Genomic DNA, 15062 nt, shown 5'->3' with positions numbered 1-15062 from the left:
GTGTACCAATGTTATTCTTTTGTGTCTGAACTGAGACACCAAATCATGAGCAACAACATATTAGAAACAGTTCAACACTGGCTCATCAAAAGCCCTAGATGACTATTATCGTGTATATATCTATATATATCATCTTCATCATCTTCAGCCTTTTTCAGGCCTCTGCTGGATGAAGGCCTCCCCAAGATTTTTACACAAAAGCCTGTGTGCTGCGTCCCTCCTCCACGTTGCTCCGACTTGTTTCCTAATTTCATCTTGCCATCTTCCTGGAGGTCTTCTTCTTGGTCGCTTTATATCTCTTGGGATCCAGTCTAGTATCTCCTTGGTCCAGCGATGGTCTGTTCTTCTTGCTACATGTCTGGCCCACTGCCATTTTTTCATTCTCATAATAACATTGCATACTCTTGTTTGCGCTCTTATCCATTCCTATCTTTTCCTGTCTCTTCTTGTGATTCCCAGCATGCATCTTTCCATACTCCATTGAGTCGTTTGTAATTGTTGAGTCATTTTTGCATTGAGGGTGCAGGTTTCGCATTTCGCATTGAATCACCTACGATTTGCTGAAGACATCCTCATATTTACAATGTGCCCAGAAGAATTACAAACAAGAATACAAGAACTACACAAGGCTAGCATCAGAGCGGGTTTGAAAATGAACCTGAAAAAGACTCAAGTCCTGTTCAATAAATATATCATTCCACAGGCAATTGAAGTCAATGTCAATAACTATGTATACTTAGGACAGTTAGTTTCAGCAACGGAGAACCAAATGTGCGAAATCAACAGAAGAGCAAAAATGGGCTGGATTGCCTTTGGAAGATTAAGCATGGTTCTGAAAGGGAAACTCAAGAGGAAAGTCTTCGACCAATATATATATATGTGTATGTTACAGGAATATTGTGAAACCATGCATTTAGCGAAATGCCTGAAAATAGTAGTTAGGCATTACATGAAATGCCTAATCCCGGGTCATCTGGTATTATTAACTCAAACATCTTTGCTTCTTTTAGTTGTATCCAGTGTGGTGTAAAAGTTGTTCCCACAGCTTCCCAATTCCAAATTTCATGAATTCTATTTCCTAAAATGAAAAAAATGTTTAAATCACAAAAATGCTTTGTATCAAGAATAAAACCCTTTCGAGTGAGGTTGTCTCACCAGTTCAAGTGAATTTAAGTCTGAGATATAACTAGTGTTACAATAATGCATAAAATAACTTATTAAAATATTCTGTGCTAAAATCGGATTATTATGCCGTTCTTGTGTTGAAGTTTACTGCAGTGCCTCTAAGTAAGTTCCTGTGCTGTTCATTGGTTTGAAGAGCAATTAATGCTATGCATAAACTTCCATGTAAAAAAAACCAAAACATTCATTACCTTATTAATACGTATTTACTGTGAGAGATGCCCCTTATGAACCTTCTGGAATAAGAGACACATTCTGTGTAGTTTGGGGCTAAAAAGTTCTGGCTGCCCAACCATGAGAGAAGCAGCTCTCATTTTAAACATTATAATCATCTCTTATTATAAACCACAAGAAATGCAGTAAACAATGTGAAAAGTTAACATTTTAAAAATGAATGTAATCAATGCTAACACAAAAATGACAGATTCTCCTCACTCTTTTAATTAACCGTTAATCTGTGAAATAGTGTAATAGAATGCCCTTAATGCTGGTCATTTCATTATTATTTGTATTATTTGCTTTATTTAGCAGACACCTTTATCCAAGGCGACTTGCAGAGAGTAGGGTGTGTGAACTATGCATCAGCTGCAGAGTCACTTACAACGTCTCACATAAAAGACGGAGCACAAGGAGGCTAAGTGACTTGCTCAGGGTCACACAGTGAGTCAGTGAGTGAGCCGGGATTTAAACTGGGAACCTCCTTGTTATAAGCCCTTTTCTTTAACCACTGGACCACACAGCCTCCTAATGAAGCAGTCATTTCACAAAATGCCTGAAAGTTTTAGAAATTTTGCGAAATGCTTGATTTCACAATATGCCTGGACAGTAGCTTGCATTCCATTTAACCTGTTTTTTAGAACACATTTTTCCATGGAGTTTATATAAAGCATTCTGTTGGACACTAATAGACTGATATGCACAGTAAGTGGTTTCCAAGCCCCAGATCTCACAATGGATCAAGTGCAGATGCTACTGTAGATGTACAACCTGATAGTATGGAAAAGAGGTTTGATAACTGCTTTTGCAAATAAGACTGCCAAGGTAAGATTGTAAAATAAATGAAGCAAACACAGAAGGAATTAATGAACTATTAGGACACAAGGTTCTGTATATATATATACAGTGACGTGAAAAAGTATTTGCCCCCTGTCTTATTTTCTGCATTTTTGCAAATTTTTCACATTGTATTTGGTCAGATTTTTTTGTGGGTTTTAGTAGTATATAGAGGGAGTCTGAGAGAAAAAATGACACCAAAGTTTGGTGCTTCTTTCATTTGTTTGGTGTACAAGGTAATCAAACAGGCAATCTTCAGGTGTGAAAAAGTTATTGCCCCCCCCTAGTTAACTCTACCTAATTAAAGGGATAATTAGGGTCAGCTGTTTGAGTACTTTGGTCAACAACCAGGCCTGCCCTGCCCAGTATAAATCTGACTAACTTTGGCCCTTACCATCAGAGTCAAGTTGTCAGCACACATGTTCTAGAGGCACATCATGCCACGAACAAAAGAAATTCCTGAAGACCTCCGGAAAAAAGTTGTTGATGCCTATCAGTCTGGAAAGGGTTACAAAGCCATTTCTGAGGCTCTGGGGCTCCACCGAACCACAGTCAGAGCCATATTGTCCAAATGGAGAAAGTTTGGGACAGTAGTGAATCTTCCCAGGAGTGGCCGTCCTGCCAAAATCTCTCCACGAGCAATGCGTAAAATCGTCCAGGAAGTCACAAAGAACCCTAGAACAACATCCAGGGTTCTGCAGGCCTCTCTCGCCTTGGCTAAGGTCAGTGTTCATGACTCCACCATCAGAAAGACACTGGGCAAAAATGGGATTCATGGCAGAGTAGCAAGGCGGAAACCATTGCTCCCCAAACAAAAACATGAATGTTCATCTCATGTTTGCCAAAAAGCACCTGGATGAGTTCTGGAACAATGTTCTAAGGACAGATGAGTCAAAAGTGGAACTAAAACCAAACACTGCATTCCACAGTAAGAACCTCATACCAACGGTCAAGCGTGGTGGTGGTAGTGTCATGGTTTGGGGATGCTTTGCTGCATCAGGACCTGGACGGCTTGCCATCATTGAAGGAACCATGAATTCTGCTCTGTAGAGAATTCTACAGGAGAATGTCAGGCCATCCGTCCGTGAGCTGAAGCTGAAGCGCAGCTGGGTCATGCAGCAAGACCATGATCCGAAACACACAACCAAGTCTACATCAGAATAGCTGAAGAACAAGAAATTGAAAGTTTTGGAATGGCCTAGTCAAAGTCCACACCTAAACCCCATTGAGATGTTGTGGCAGGACCTGAAACGAGCAGTTCATGCTCGGAAACCCACAAATGTCACTGAGCTGAAGCAGTTCTGCATGGAGGAGTGGGCCAAAATTCCTCCACGGTGCTGTGAAAGACTAATCAATAACTACAGGAAGCGTTTGGTTGCAGTTATTGCTGCTAAAGGTGGCTTAACCAGTTATTGAGTCTAAGGGGGCGATTACTTTTTCACACGGGGGCATTGGGTGTTGCATAACTTTCTTTAATAAATACATGAAATATGTATCAACTTTTTGTGTTATTTGTTCACTTAGGGTCCCTTTTATCTAATATTAGGTTTTGGTTGAAGATCTGATAACATTGTGTCAAACATATGCAAAAATGCAGAAAATCAGACGGGGCAAATACTTTTTCACGGCACTGTATATATATATATATTTGTTCTTGTAATATATTGTTGTATCAAGTACTGAATTTAAATGGTTTACTATCGTTTAGTTCAAATTCAGTAAGCAGAAACAATACCTAAATGTGGCCAGTAGGTGGTGCTAAAACGGATACTTACCTGATCTGCAGTAAGTGAAAATGAAGCAGTTGGAAGTTTCCAGTTGAATTGTGCGAGTCTGTGTGCTGCATGGTTATTGTAAAATAATAGTAAATAAAGAATTAGAAGGGTTAAAGAAACACTTCAGTTCTCTTTATTTTTAAGTTCAAAATGCCCAATAAACAATCAACAAAATTAGCTAGGTGTTGTTCTCTTTAAATTTCCTGATTGCTATTACAGTCTAGAACGCACATGCATGATTAGCTGGGAATATATAATAATCACACCTTTAAACTAAAGCATACCAGAACCTGTCCAAGATCCAAACAGCTATTCTGTATGCTACAATGCAAAAGAAAGGGCACGCATGCAAAGTTAAATTTGACCAAAACACTGGTTTCAGAGGCCCTGATAAGATCCAACTTTAGGTAACTTAGTTGGAGATTTAGTGTGAACAGCATTGCCAACCTTACTAAAATCTGAAACAGTAAGACATTATAAAATAGACTTTTTATGTACTTACATTTAAGTCTTATTTACTTTTTAGTCACACATGTACAGACTGCATTATTTACTTTGTTGGTCTGCAGCTGGCACTGTTTTTAACAGCAGTCTTGCTAGTCAGAATTAAATTCAGAATGTCTGTATAGTTGATTTCATACATCTGTTTTTACAAAGTTACCAGTATTCAGTCGTCAGAGCCTAAGAGCTGCCAAGTCAGTCACTTTGTACGGTATAAATTTTGTTTTTAGGCTATCCAGCATATTTTGAAGAACTATCTGTGGGGACAAACATTGCAAGCTGGACGCTGTCGCCCAAGCTCGCTGTGCTTTGGCTAGTTGAAGAACACATACCAGTGTCAGTAAAGTATTGTTAATTGGCATTCTTTCGATACGCCTCATATAAAAAGGTGTAGGTAGAGGTCATTCAAGCTTTCCTAAGCAATAAACATACAATCCAAGTGTGACTTCAAGTTAGATGGTTGGTAATCTTGAGTGTGAACCAACTAGTAAAATGGTATAGCAAATTCCTGTTTTACTCCAACATGTGGAGTGGAAGCAAGCCCTACATATTTACACTGAACAAACGTAGATGGTTTACAGGAGGCTGGACGTAAGAATGGCAAAGTAGTCATTTATACTGCCTGTATTACATGACTAGTGTATTGTTCTAAAGCAAAACTTTGTAATACAGAATGAAGGGGTTTTTTAAAAACATAGCAATTGCATGGAACTCCAAAATCAATTTCAGGGAAACAATTAGTGGAAAGAGGGACGTTCAGATCCAGCACAATACAGTGCATAGCATCAGGTCATTTTAGTAAATAGCTAGAGGAAATGCCAATTTGCATGTGCAGGGGAACCCTGGACTGTCACAGCTCAAAGCACCGCTTCCACTACATTTGAAGCACCAGGAGTATTTCCACATTGTCTCCAGTTGTATTGGCTAGGAGTGCCTTGTACCCAAACATGGAAGATTTTATAATTTATATAAATATAATCACAGGTCCCATTAGAGTACAAGTTGATCAGAATAGTTAGAAAGAAACAATTTAACTATTACACTAATTAATAAAACACAAAAACTTGCAAGTTACTAGTTTTTATTTTCATACATGCTTTTGTATGTGGATAAAAGCTACAATCCCAGAGATAAATAGGACCACTGCACACACAAGGGTAGCTACCAGAGGAAACCACAGAACAGCTTGGGCTGAAAGAGAAAGAAATGGCAGTTAGTCGCAAAGTTTAGGCAGTCATACTCCAAAACATCCCCCCCACCCCCCAAAAACAAAACAAAACAAAAAACCACAGTAGTTCCTGTACTTACTCGTTTTGACTTCAGAGGGATAGGATCCATATTGCTCCAAATGGATTGGTCCTGAAGACACAAGTGCCTTTACTGCTACCTCATCCTTCCCCTCAACACTGCGTCCTAGAGGGAAAAGTAGAAGTTTAGTGACCAAGAAAAACGTATAAAAAGAAATGTGTCTCTTGAATATAACCTTACCAAGCCTCTGCTTCCCTGGAATGCACTGCCTCCTACAGAGGCTGTCTGACTGCCTGTTTGCATCACATATCACAACACCGCAGTGGAAGTAAATCTGAAACACAAAAAGGAACATTTTGGTCAAGGAAAGGAAGCCATTTAAAAAAGTTCACTGGTAGGAGTACAAAAAAGTTGTCCCATCAAGATAGCAGAGTTAGGGTCCGTGTACCGCAGCATTACAAAGGATGGTTTAGACCACCGGTCTTACCTGCCCTTTCAGTGCAGTCCTGTCTCTAGTGAAGGAGAACATTTTCACTTCAAATCTCTTCAGATGAGAGGGGAACACCACTCTTGCGTTGCTGGAGACTGGGTGAAAGACTGTCTTGTAGGTGTCAGCAGAGTTCTCACAACTTCAAAAATAAGAGTAAGTGTTTTACATTTATATGCACACACTATGCAGTTAAAAACCAATGCCACTTGAGCAAGCTGGTTACCTGTCTACAACAACATCCCACTTTGGAAGGCTGTCCCTGTCAGCAGAATAGGTTGCCCAGCAGTTCTCCAAAAACAATTCAGCTTGTGGATCCCTGCTGTACAGGAGCTCCACCTCAAAATACAAGGGTGTTCTTAAGTACTTGACAACAGGGTAGTCCTGTCTTCCATAGAAGTCCTTGTAGGTTGAATCTGTAGAGAGAAGGGGGGATAATTTGCAGACGTACACATACAAAGCATGCATATTTCAAAAAGGGATTAATCATACCTAGTGCAAGCCGCATTACGACAACAAGGTCACCCAAGCCAGGCTGCACGACAAGAGCAGGATTATTCTGGTACGAGAACTGTACTACCTTGGTGCCATTGACCACATAGTGACAGACAATGCTTAACCTAGGAGACAGAGACAATGGCATGAATAGTTTCATTTTCAGAATCATAGTCTACTTGATGCAATACCTACCGGTAAGATGGACCAAAGGTTGTAGACAGCACTTCATTCTCATAAGTCAGGAGGTTGTTGTCAAACTGGAAGAGAAAGTAAAAAACAGATTGTATATTGGCAGCATATTCCATGAAAGGGTCACAGCACCTGAAGATACCCAAACAGAACAGTTCAATACATTTCAGCCAATTTTTTTTTTTTTTTTTCTTATAAATATAAAAACAGAATGTTAATGCAAAAACAGCCCATCTGAAACATGGCAGAGATCCAGATTCTTTAGGGCAAGGTCTTGGGTAGGTAATTGAGCAGAGGGGTTCTCTGCATACCAAGGGGACTAAACTAGAACTACTAACCCTTCTGGTTGTTCCACAGGAGTTGACATTGAAGTAGAAGACTGCACTGACAGCATCAGACTGAAGGGGTCTGCAGCTAGGGTCTCTTAATGTTAGTTGATTTGGAAGCAGTCCAGATACAGATTCCACTTTCACAGCAAGAGCTGCCATAGTTCCATTGGAGAAGCAATCTGACATAAGAATGATAATGTAGGCCAATACAAGAGTTATACCATTGTTAATTCTGCTTGCAACAGGCGTGGGGAAGAAAAGACCAATGCCTGCATGACTTGTGGGTTTAACCACTTGACTGCCTCTAAAAACATACCACACCGTTGCATTAATGCAAAAGAGGATTTTAATCATCATGCAACTACTCAAAACGGAGTTAACCTTGCTAAAAAAGGTATGTTACTGTTAAATTATCACCAGTGTACACTCAGTCCATTGGTTCAAGGCTAGCATTTTGCTAGAAGAAATTGAATCGTTCAAGAAATTAGAAATTCAATATGTATAAAAATGAAGACCCACACACCCATAGAACCTTGTTTTTCAAGAAAGTGAATTCCTATTCAACCAATTGGTTACACAGCTTGTAAACAGTTTATTGGTTGGAACTAGCTGTGGGTTCACTAAACGATTAATTTTGATTGGTAAAGTTGTTCCAGAAAACAAGTAGCAAGAGTCTAAATCAAGTTATACCAAAAAAATAAAATGGCAGCATTCTGAAGTAATTCAATTACTAACTGCCTCCATTGATCAGACCGGCTTTGTGAACAATGGAAACCCTCACCCCCCCCCCCAAAAAAAGAGAGCAAGTGGCTTGAACCGACAGGAGATGGTGGTGCACTTCATGAAATGGTGTACACAGACGAAAATCAAACAGTTAGTCTTGCAAAGACTGTGTAGAAGATAAATTCTCCAATGATGGAAGATTATACACAATTAGTTGGTTACCAATCATCTTTGTAGGGAAACTGCAGGACAGAGAGAAGCTAGTCAGCACCAACATGGTCTCAATATCCTTCAAGGTCAAGTCAAGCCTGCTTCTGATCTCCGAAGATTTGATCACCTGCAGAGACAATACATCAGGTCAGTATTGTGGTGAACCAAAACAGATATAGCCCATCACGTTAGATCACTTACTTCATATGTGGAATCAATTGCATTGTAAGGCATAGTTATCCAGAAGTTTGTTGAGTTAGCATTATACTTGTATAGGGCAAGCAAACTTCCACCAAGTTCTCTTGAGCCCACATAAGGAATCCAGTTGCGACCCATGTTGCCATATTTTACCAGGACATAGAATCCAGCAACATCACAATAGCCAGTGACTGTAGGTAGAACTGCAAGCAGAAGAGAAATCAGTTGCAGGATGGAGGAGAAAAGGACCATCATTGATAAAACAGAAAGCTGGCAGTGAACATGTTTATGGAACACCAGTAATGAAACCTTACTGAAGACATCCGTTTGATAGGGCCAAATGTTAGTGCGACAAGGATAACAAAAAAAAGTTACTGAATACTAATAAGAAACTTTACTGAAGTCTTAAAAGAAATGCAACAATGTAAAAAAAATATCAGATTTTAAAAGACAAGGGGGGGGGGGGGGGGGGGGATGGGAGAAATGTCTGTCAGAAATGACAGAGTTCACGAAATGGCTGTCAAAGTCCAGATTATAACTACATCCAAAACACCAGCTGCCAAAATTAGGACTTCTGCACACGTGATGTTACAATGGCAGGCATTATTAAATAGGCATGGTCTACTTTGTTTTTACCTGAAATGCACATGATTAAACTAGAACTACAGCAGGACATCCTTTTTGTAATTCACAATGGTGAAGTCAGGCCTTTCAGGGATATTTTTCAACTTGTTACAGATCGTAACTTGATAAGGTTTAGCAAATTAATAAACATTGAAATACATGTGCGAATGCTGACCATGCAAATACCACGTTCATTCAGCAGCAAAATATGTTACATGGATAGAAATCAGTGTTTGATAAGGTAGAGTATCTAGTACGTCATGATATGTATTACGATACAAGTCTCATTTGATGGTCTGTATGCGTCACCCACTACATTGATACAAAATCAAAGCAATTATGTTCCCAATCTCTGCCGAGCTTATTTCATTATTCAATCCTCGCCCATGTATGTGTTGGGTTGCATTTCACTATAATCATCTTCACTCCCTGTCCTCTTGCTGCACGATTGAGGACCCTCTATACGTCTGCACTGGGTTTCAGAACAAGGGAAGGGCGGCAGATATCGAAATACATGGTTCTAGTTGATACTTTTGGACGACTCCATATACAAGCAACTGAATTTATGAATGATTTTAAAGTGTGAAAGGCAGGAAATAGTAGAGCTGCTCTGGAACCGCAACTCCAGCTCCCTGCTCTCTGGAGCGGTCAAGTGACTCCGCGTCACCAGCGCCAGCTCAAAACTGGCAAGCTCCAGAGCATGGCCAACGCTAGCTTCAAGATTAGCAGTGGACAGATTCAACAGCCTCCCCTCATGGGGGGGGATTTGCCAACTTACTGATATCTTTCACAGAGGCTTGCACTTCAGCATGATGGGTAAAAGGCTTGTTCTCTGGCACAATATTCAGCAAGTAGGTCAGGGGTAGAATATAAGTTCTGGTGTCTGGAGGGGTTACCTGCAAGACAATAACTACGTAAAGAGGAGGCACACACACCCCCACCTGTTAACTTAAGAAATAAATAAAATAAAGGCTCTACCTCTTTCTTTACATCAGGGTCCTCAAATGGCACCTGGAGCATGTAGGTCTTGGAGCCATTGGGAAAGACGTGCTCCTGGATATTATACCCTTTTAGATTAGCCTCTGGCACTGTCAAAGTCTCAAGACCAAACGTAACATCTACAAGATCCACATCAGGCAGGAATATCCCCAGGGTCACATTGAACACTCTGTCTTTAGGAACAGTGTCTGAAAGGCACGTTAGTATAAAGTGGAAAGATAGTAAGCCAGCCCAGTGTATTTGGTACACCAGTTCTGCAAAGACATTTTAAATACTCACTGTTTATGACAAAAGGTGGCCTCGGCATCAAAGGAGTGGTTATTGGATGAAGTATCGTGTGCTTTGTCTTCTCATCCACATCCTGCCAGGTATGCTCCAGCATTGGAGCAATAGAATAAGAAATTGCATAGGTGTTGTTCAAGACATTGCTCTGCAAAGATGAAAAAAGGTTTAGATTGAACTTGCATATTCAAATCATTCATGAAATCTAAAATTTGTACAGACCTTATAATATCCACCATCTGCGCCCACTGGAATTTTAATTGTGATTAGCTCAGGACCCACATCCAGGACGTATCTTCTATTATTAACTGTTGCCGGGTCAAGCTTGCGTCCATCAATTCCCATTTGAACATTGAGGCTAGTAAGTGGTGTTGTAGGAACAAGGGGAGGTATGACACGGGGAACTCTCCATACAATCATCTCATCTGTGAATGACGTACCATCTGGCAAATGCAAAAAGAAAAAAAAGTGTGACAATAACGCAATAGGATTAGAATTCCAAGAGGTCTCCCAGACAAACCTACTCACCAGTAGGGCATGCAATTGCAGTGTCCACCATCAAGACCATCCATCTTTGCTTATAGAAGGTAGTTGACCTTAGGACTGCCATTGGTACAGTTTGGATCTGTTGGAGAGAGACAAATGTTCCTGATGGGGCTACAAGTGTTTGAGAAAAGAACAAAAAGCAAGACATGGCCACACTCACCAGTTGAGGCTGAGTTTCTGTTGCATTGTAGGCAGCTCGTAGCATGATTCTGGTCGGGGTAGTGTTTATTCCATAACCACTCAACATGGCCTGAGCAACAGTCAGCTCTTTCTTTTTATTTTGTGCGAGATGAAACACTACTTGCCAGATTGCATAGTCGGCAGCAGTTGCCTAGGAGGAAGGGTAGACAATAGGAGGCAATGCAATGAGTCCGATGTCAGGAGTATTACTTGAAGGAGCAGTGTTTAAATTAGTATTACCTCAGGATATATGTTGGCCCAGTCAGGCTCATCCCGAGAAACTTTTGAATCAATAAGTGGTATGCCTCGTCTTACGGAAACCTAAACAAAAGGGTAGAGACACACACACACCAGGGCATTGCTTAGTTCACATTGTATGGGTTCAAGCCAACAACCCAAGTCAGAACTACTGTTTGTAAAACAAAGGGAAGTTTTGGCCTTCAGGAATGTAACCAACTTCATTATCAAAGGGTTCAAGGATGATATTGTAGGCCAAGAGTTATGAGCAATTCACAACTTCACAATAATTACCTCCATGTAGTTTCTTTCACATAGAATTTCCCTTGCTGCCCATTGAGAATAAACACAAGTCATAGTTTGCGTATAGGAGGAAGCCAAGGACATATCATCATTGGGAGAAACACGGATTAGTACAGCAAGCCGGTAGGTCTCATCATTCTTAAAATGAAAGACAGAGTTAGATTATATTTCAAATTACATTGTACATGTATTTAGAACAGAAATTAAAGGCTTACTGTGTTCTGAATAAAGCAGCTCAGCACAGAAGCAAGGAACCTGGCATTCCCCAAGAAGTCAATGGTTAGGCTATATCCACACTGTGTTGCTAGTCTTGGAGATATGGAAACAGGGGTCCCCTTGACATCTATAGACATAAAAGCCATGACAGTATTGTGACCAACAACTCAAAAGCAATCAAAATAAGCCCCAATTTTATTTGTGCATTCAATGGTGCCAGTAACCATGTCACCGACTAAAAAAAAAAAAATCAGAAAAAAAAAGTCATGAATCACTTTGCCAGCTGATTAAATGAACACATTGCAAACAGAATAGTGATAGTGGCATGTCACCAGGCTCACCAATAATATCGATGCGGAAGTGTTTCCCCACAAGAAAAGACTTATCCAGCATAATCATCATCAAGTTTCCCAGGCATTCTGTTGTCACAAACCCTGCAAAACACATTGATCTTGAAAGCCGTCAGCAAATAGAGAACAGTAGTCTATTTACGCCATGTTAAAAAGGCCTACCTGGGGGCGGGTTTTGGGTCCAAACGTCAGTGGCTAACACCGCTAACAGCAATGTTATTCTGCGTAAAAAACAAAGAAGCGAAAGTGAGAACGAAAATAAATCAATAAAAACACAATAAGAGAAACGAGAAACACTTACCCAAATCCAAGACGTGTCATCATTGACTCGAAGCCAGGTGCACTCTCACTAAATTAACGGTGGCAAAAACCCAACTAAAATGCCAACGCATAAGCAGTCCACCATTTAGCTTAGCATAGTCTTTAGAGATGGGCTTATAAAGGCAGAAACGAACACGATGCAGACGAGATACTTACCACTAATGAACTAATTAGCGAGCGCACACCTGCTGCACAGAGTGAAAATAAAAATACTATTCACATTTTCAGCTGTTGCAACTGCGTGAACTTGTTAGTGAAATATGGGGACAAAAATCACAGAAACTATTGCCACATTATGATCAAATAAAATAAAAAGTCACGGGTATCAATTACAACTTTCAAAACACTGTTGTTTTCCTGAGACGTAAAACCGAGGTTCCGGTTGTTGATGCATAGTTAGGGGCACCAGATGCCCCTTTTGTCAAAACAACGTAAACAACCACTTCCTATAAACTTAGTTTATGGCACCTGCAGTGAAATTATTATTATTATTATTATTATTATTATTATTATTATTATTATTATTATTATTATTATTATTAAATAACAATTTGAAAATCTGGTCACCCTACGCATAGTTCATCCCAGAGTCTCTGTAAGTCGCGGAGCTACCTGGTTAAACTGGTCCATTAAAATCCTTATACACAAAGTCAACTGTTTGTTGTCAGCTCTCCCAAAATAATCCCTTGTCTCGATGTCACACTTGTATTTAGAGAACCGCTGAGCCTGTATAAGCTACTGTAATATGTGGACTTGCCTGCATCAATTTCAACAAATACTGTGAGTACATTTAAACAACAACTTTATATTTGAGTACAATTAAACACCTTTATCTGTGGTCAGTAATTAAACACATCACAGCAGATCATAGTCAGTTTGGACAGTTTTAGCAAAATACTGTAAAATCCAATGCTTACCCTGCAACATAATTAATACCCACCACAATGCCCACGTTATATGGAATACGATGCTCTCAACTTTCATCACATACTGTATTTGTAGGGATGACCTTTTTTGTACAGATATCTGTCTATGGCCAGACCTTTGTTAACCACCAGAAATATAGTGAATCAGAACATATCTTAATTAAGTTGATGCTTCAGCTAATCGTTGTTCTTTGCTGCCACCTACTGGTGTACCAATGTTATTCTTTTGTGTCTGAACTGAGACACCAAATCATGAGCAACAACATATTAGAAACAGTTCAACACTGGCTCATCAAAAGCCCTAGATGACTATTATCGTGTATATATCTATATATATCATCTTCATCATCTTCAGCCTTTTTCAGGCCTCTGCTGGATGAAGGCCTCCCCAAGATTTTTACACAAAAGCCTGTGTGCTGCGTCCCTCCTCCACGTTGCTCCGACTTGTTTCCTAATTTCATCTTGCCATCTTCCTGGAGGTCTTCTTCTTGGTCGCTTTATATCTCTTGGGATCCAGTCTAGTATCTCCTTGGTCCAGCGATGGTCTGTTCTTCTTGCTACATGTCTGGCCCACTGCCATTTTTTCATTCTCATAATAACATTGCATACTCTTGTTTGCGCTCTTATCCATTCCTATCTTTTCCTGTCTCTTCTTGTGATTCCCAGCATGCATCTTTCCATACTCCATTGAGTCGTTTGTAATTGTTGAGTCATTTTTGCATTGAGGGTGCAGGTTTCGCATTTCGCATTGAATCACCTACGATTTGCTGAAGACATCCTCATATTTACAATGTGCCCAGAAGAATTACAAACAAGAATACAAGAACTACACAAGGCTAGCATCAGAGCGGGTTTGAAAATGAACCTGAAAAAGACTCAAGTCCTGTTCAATAAATATATCATTCCACAGGCAATTGAAGTCAATGTCAATAACTATGTATACTTAGGACAGTTAGTTTCAGCAACGGAGAACCAAATGTGCGAAATCAACAGAAGAGCAAAAATGGGCTGGATTGCCTTTGGAAGATTAAGCATGGTTCTGAAAGGGAAACTCAAGAGGAAAGTCTTTGACCAATATATATATATATATATGTATGTTACAGGAATATTGTGAAACCATGCATTTAGCGAAATGCCTGAAAATAGTAGTTAGGCATTAGATGAAATGCCTAATCCCCGGTCATCTGGTATTATTAACTCAAACATCTTTGCTTCTTTTAGTTGTATCCAGTGTGGTGTAAAAGTTGTTCCCACAGCTTCCCAATTCCAAATTTCATGAATTCTATTTCCTAAAATGAAAAAAATGTTTAAATCACAAAAATGCTTTGTATCAAGAATAAAACCCTTTCGAGTGAGGTTGTCTCACCAGTTCAAGTGAATTTAAGTCTGAGATATAACTAGTGTTACAATAATGCATAAAATAACTTATTAAAATATTCTGTGCTAAAATCGGATTATTATGCCGTTCTTGTGTTGAAGTTTACTGCAGTGCCTCTAAGTAAGTTCCTATGGGGCGCCGTTTGTGTCATGCACAATTTTGTCCACGAAAGGGCTTTTGTGCACAAAATACATTACAACATGTATTTCGTCCCACAAAACGAAAAACAAATGCATATAATATTGTCCACAAAAGGCAAAAGACAGTTTTCATTTTGTGGACAAAAAGGTAAAAGAGAGTTTTCATT

The 15062-nt window shown here is 39.7% G+C and overlaps 1 protein-coding gene across 1 annotated transcript; it reads right to left on the bottom strand.

Annotated features, from left to right (window-relative positions):
- Positions 1 to 5575: 5575 nt before the first annotated feature.
- On the bottom strand, positions 5576 to 12588 carry LOC117412519 (uncharacterized). The gene is made up of 22 exons (XM_058988894.1): positions 12432 to 12588; positions 12293 to 12351; positions 12122 to 12214; positions 11780 to 11907; positions 11556 to 11702; positions 11265 to 11345; positions 11005 to 11175; positions 10827 to 10923; positions 10521 to 10741; positions 10296 to 10446; positions 9996 to 10204; positions 9796 to 9913; positions 8397 to 8596; positions 8208 to 8322; positions 7272 to 7441; positions 6937 to 7001; positions 6739 to 6866; positions 6473 to 6662; positions 6247 to 6388; positions 6000 to 6093; positions 5820 to 5924; positions 5576 to 5702 (listed from the first exon to the last, which is right to left on the bottom strand). Exons 1-22 carry the CDS (start codon positions 12452 to 12454, stop codon positions 5599 to 5601), a joined length of 2811 nt encoding a protein of 936 aa, XP_058844877.1. The 5' UTR covers positions 12455 to 12588; the 3' UTR covers positions 5576 to 5598.
- Positions 12589 to 15062: the final 2474 nt, after the last annotated feature.

This window comes from Acipenser ruthenus, chromosome 16 (assembly GCF_902713425.1).
Source record: "Acipenser ruthenus chromosome 16, fAciRut3.2 maternal haplotype, whole genome shotgun sequence".
Classification (NCBI taxonomy): Eukaryota; Metazoa; Chordata; class Actinopteri; order Acipenseriformes; family Acipenseridae; genus Acipenser; species Acipenser ruthenus.
The sequence above is the reverse complement of the archived record's forward strand: the minus strand, read 5'-3'. Positions and strand labels throughout refer to the sequence as shown.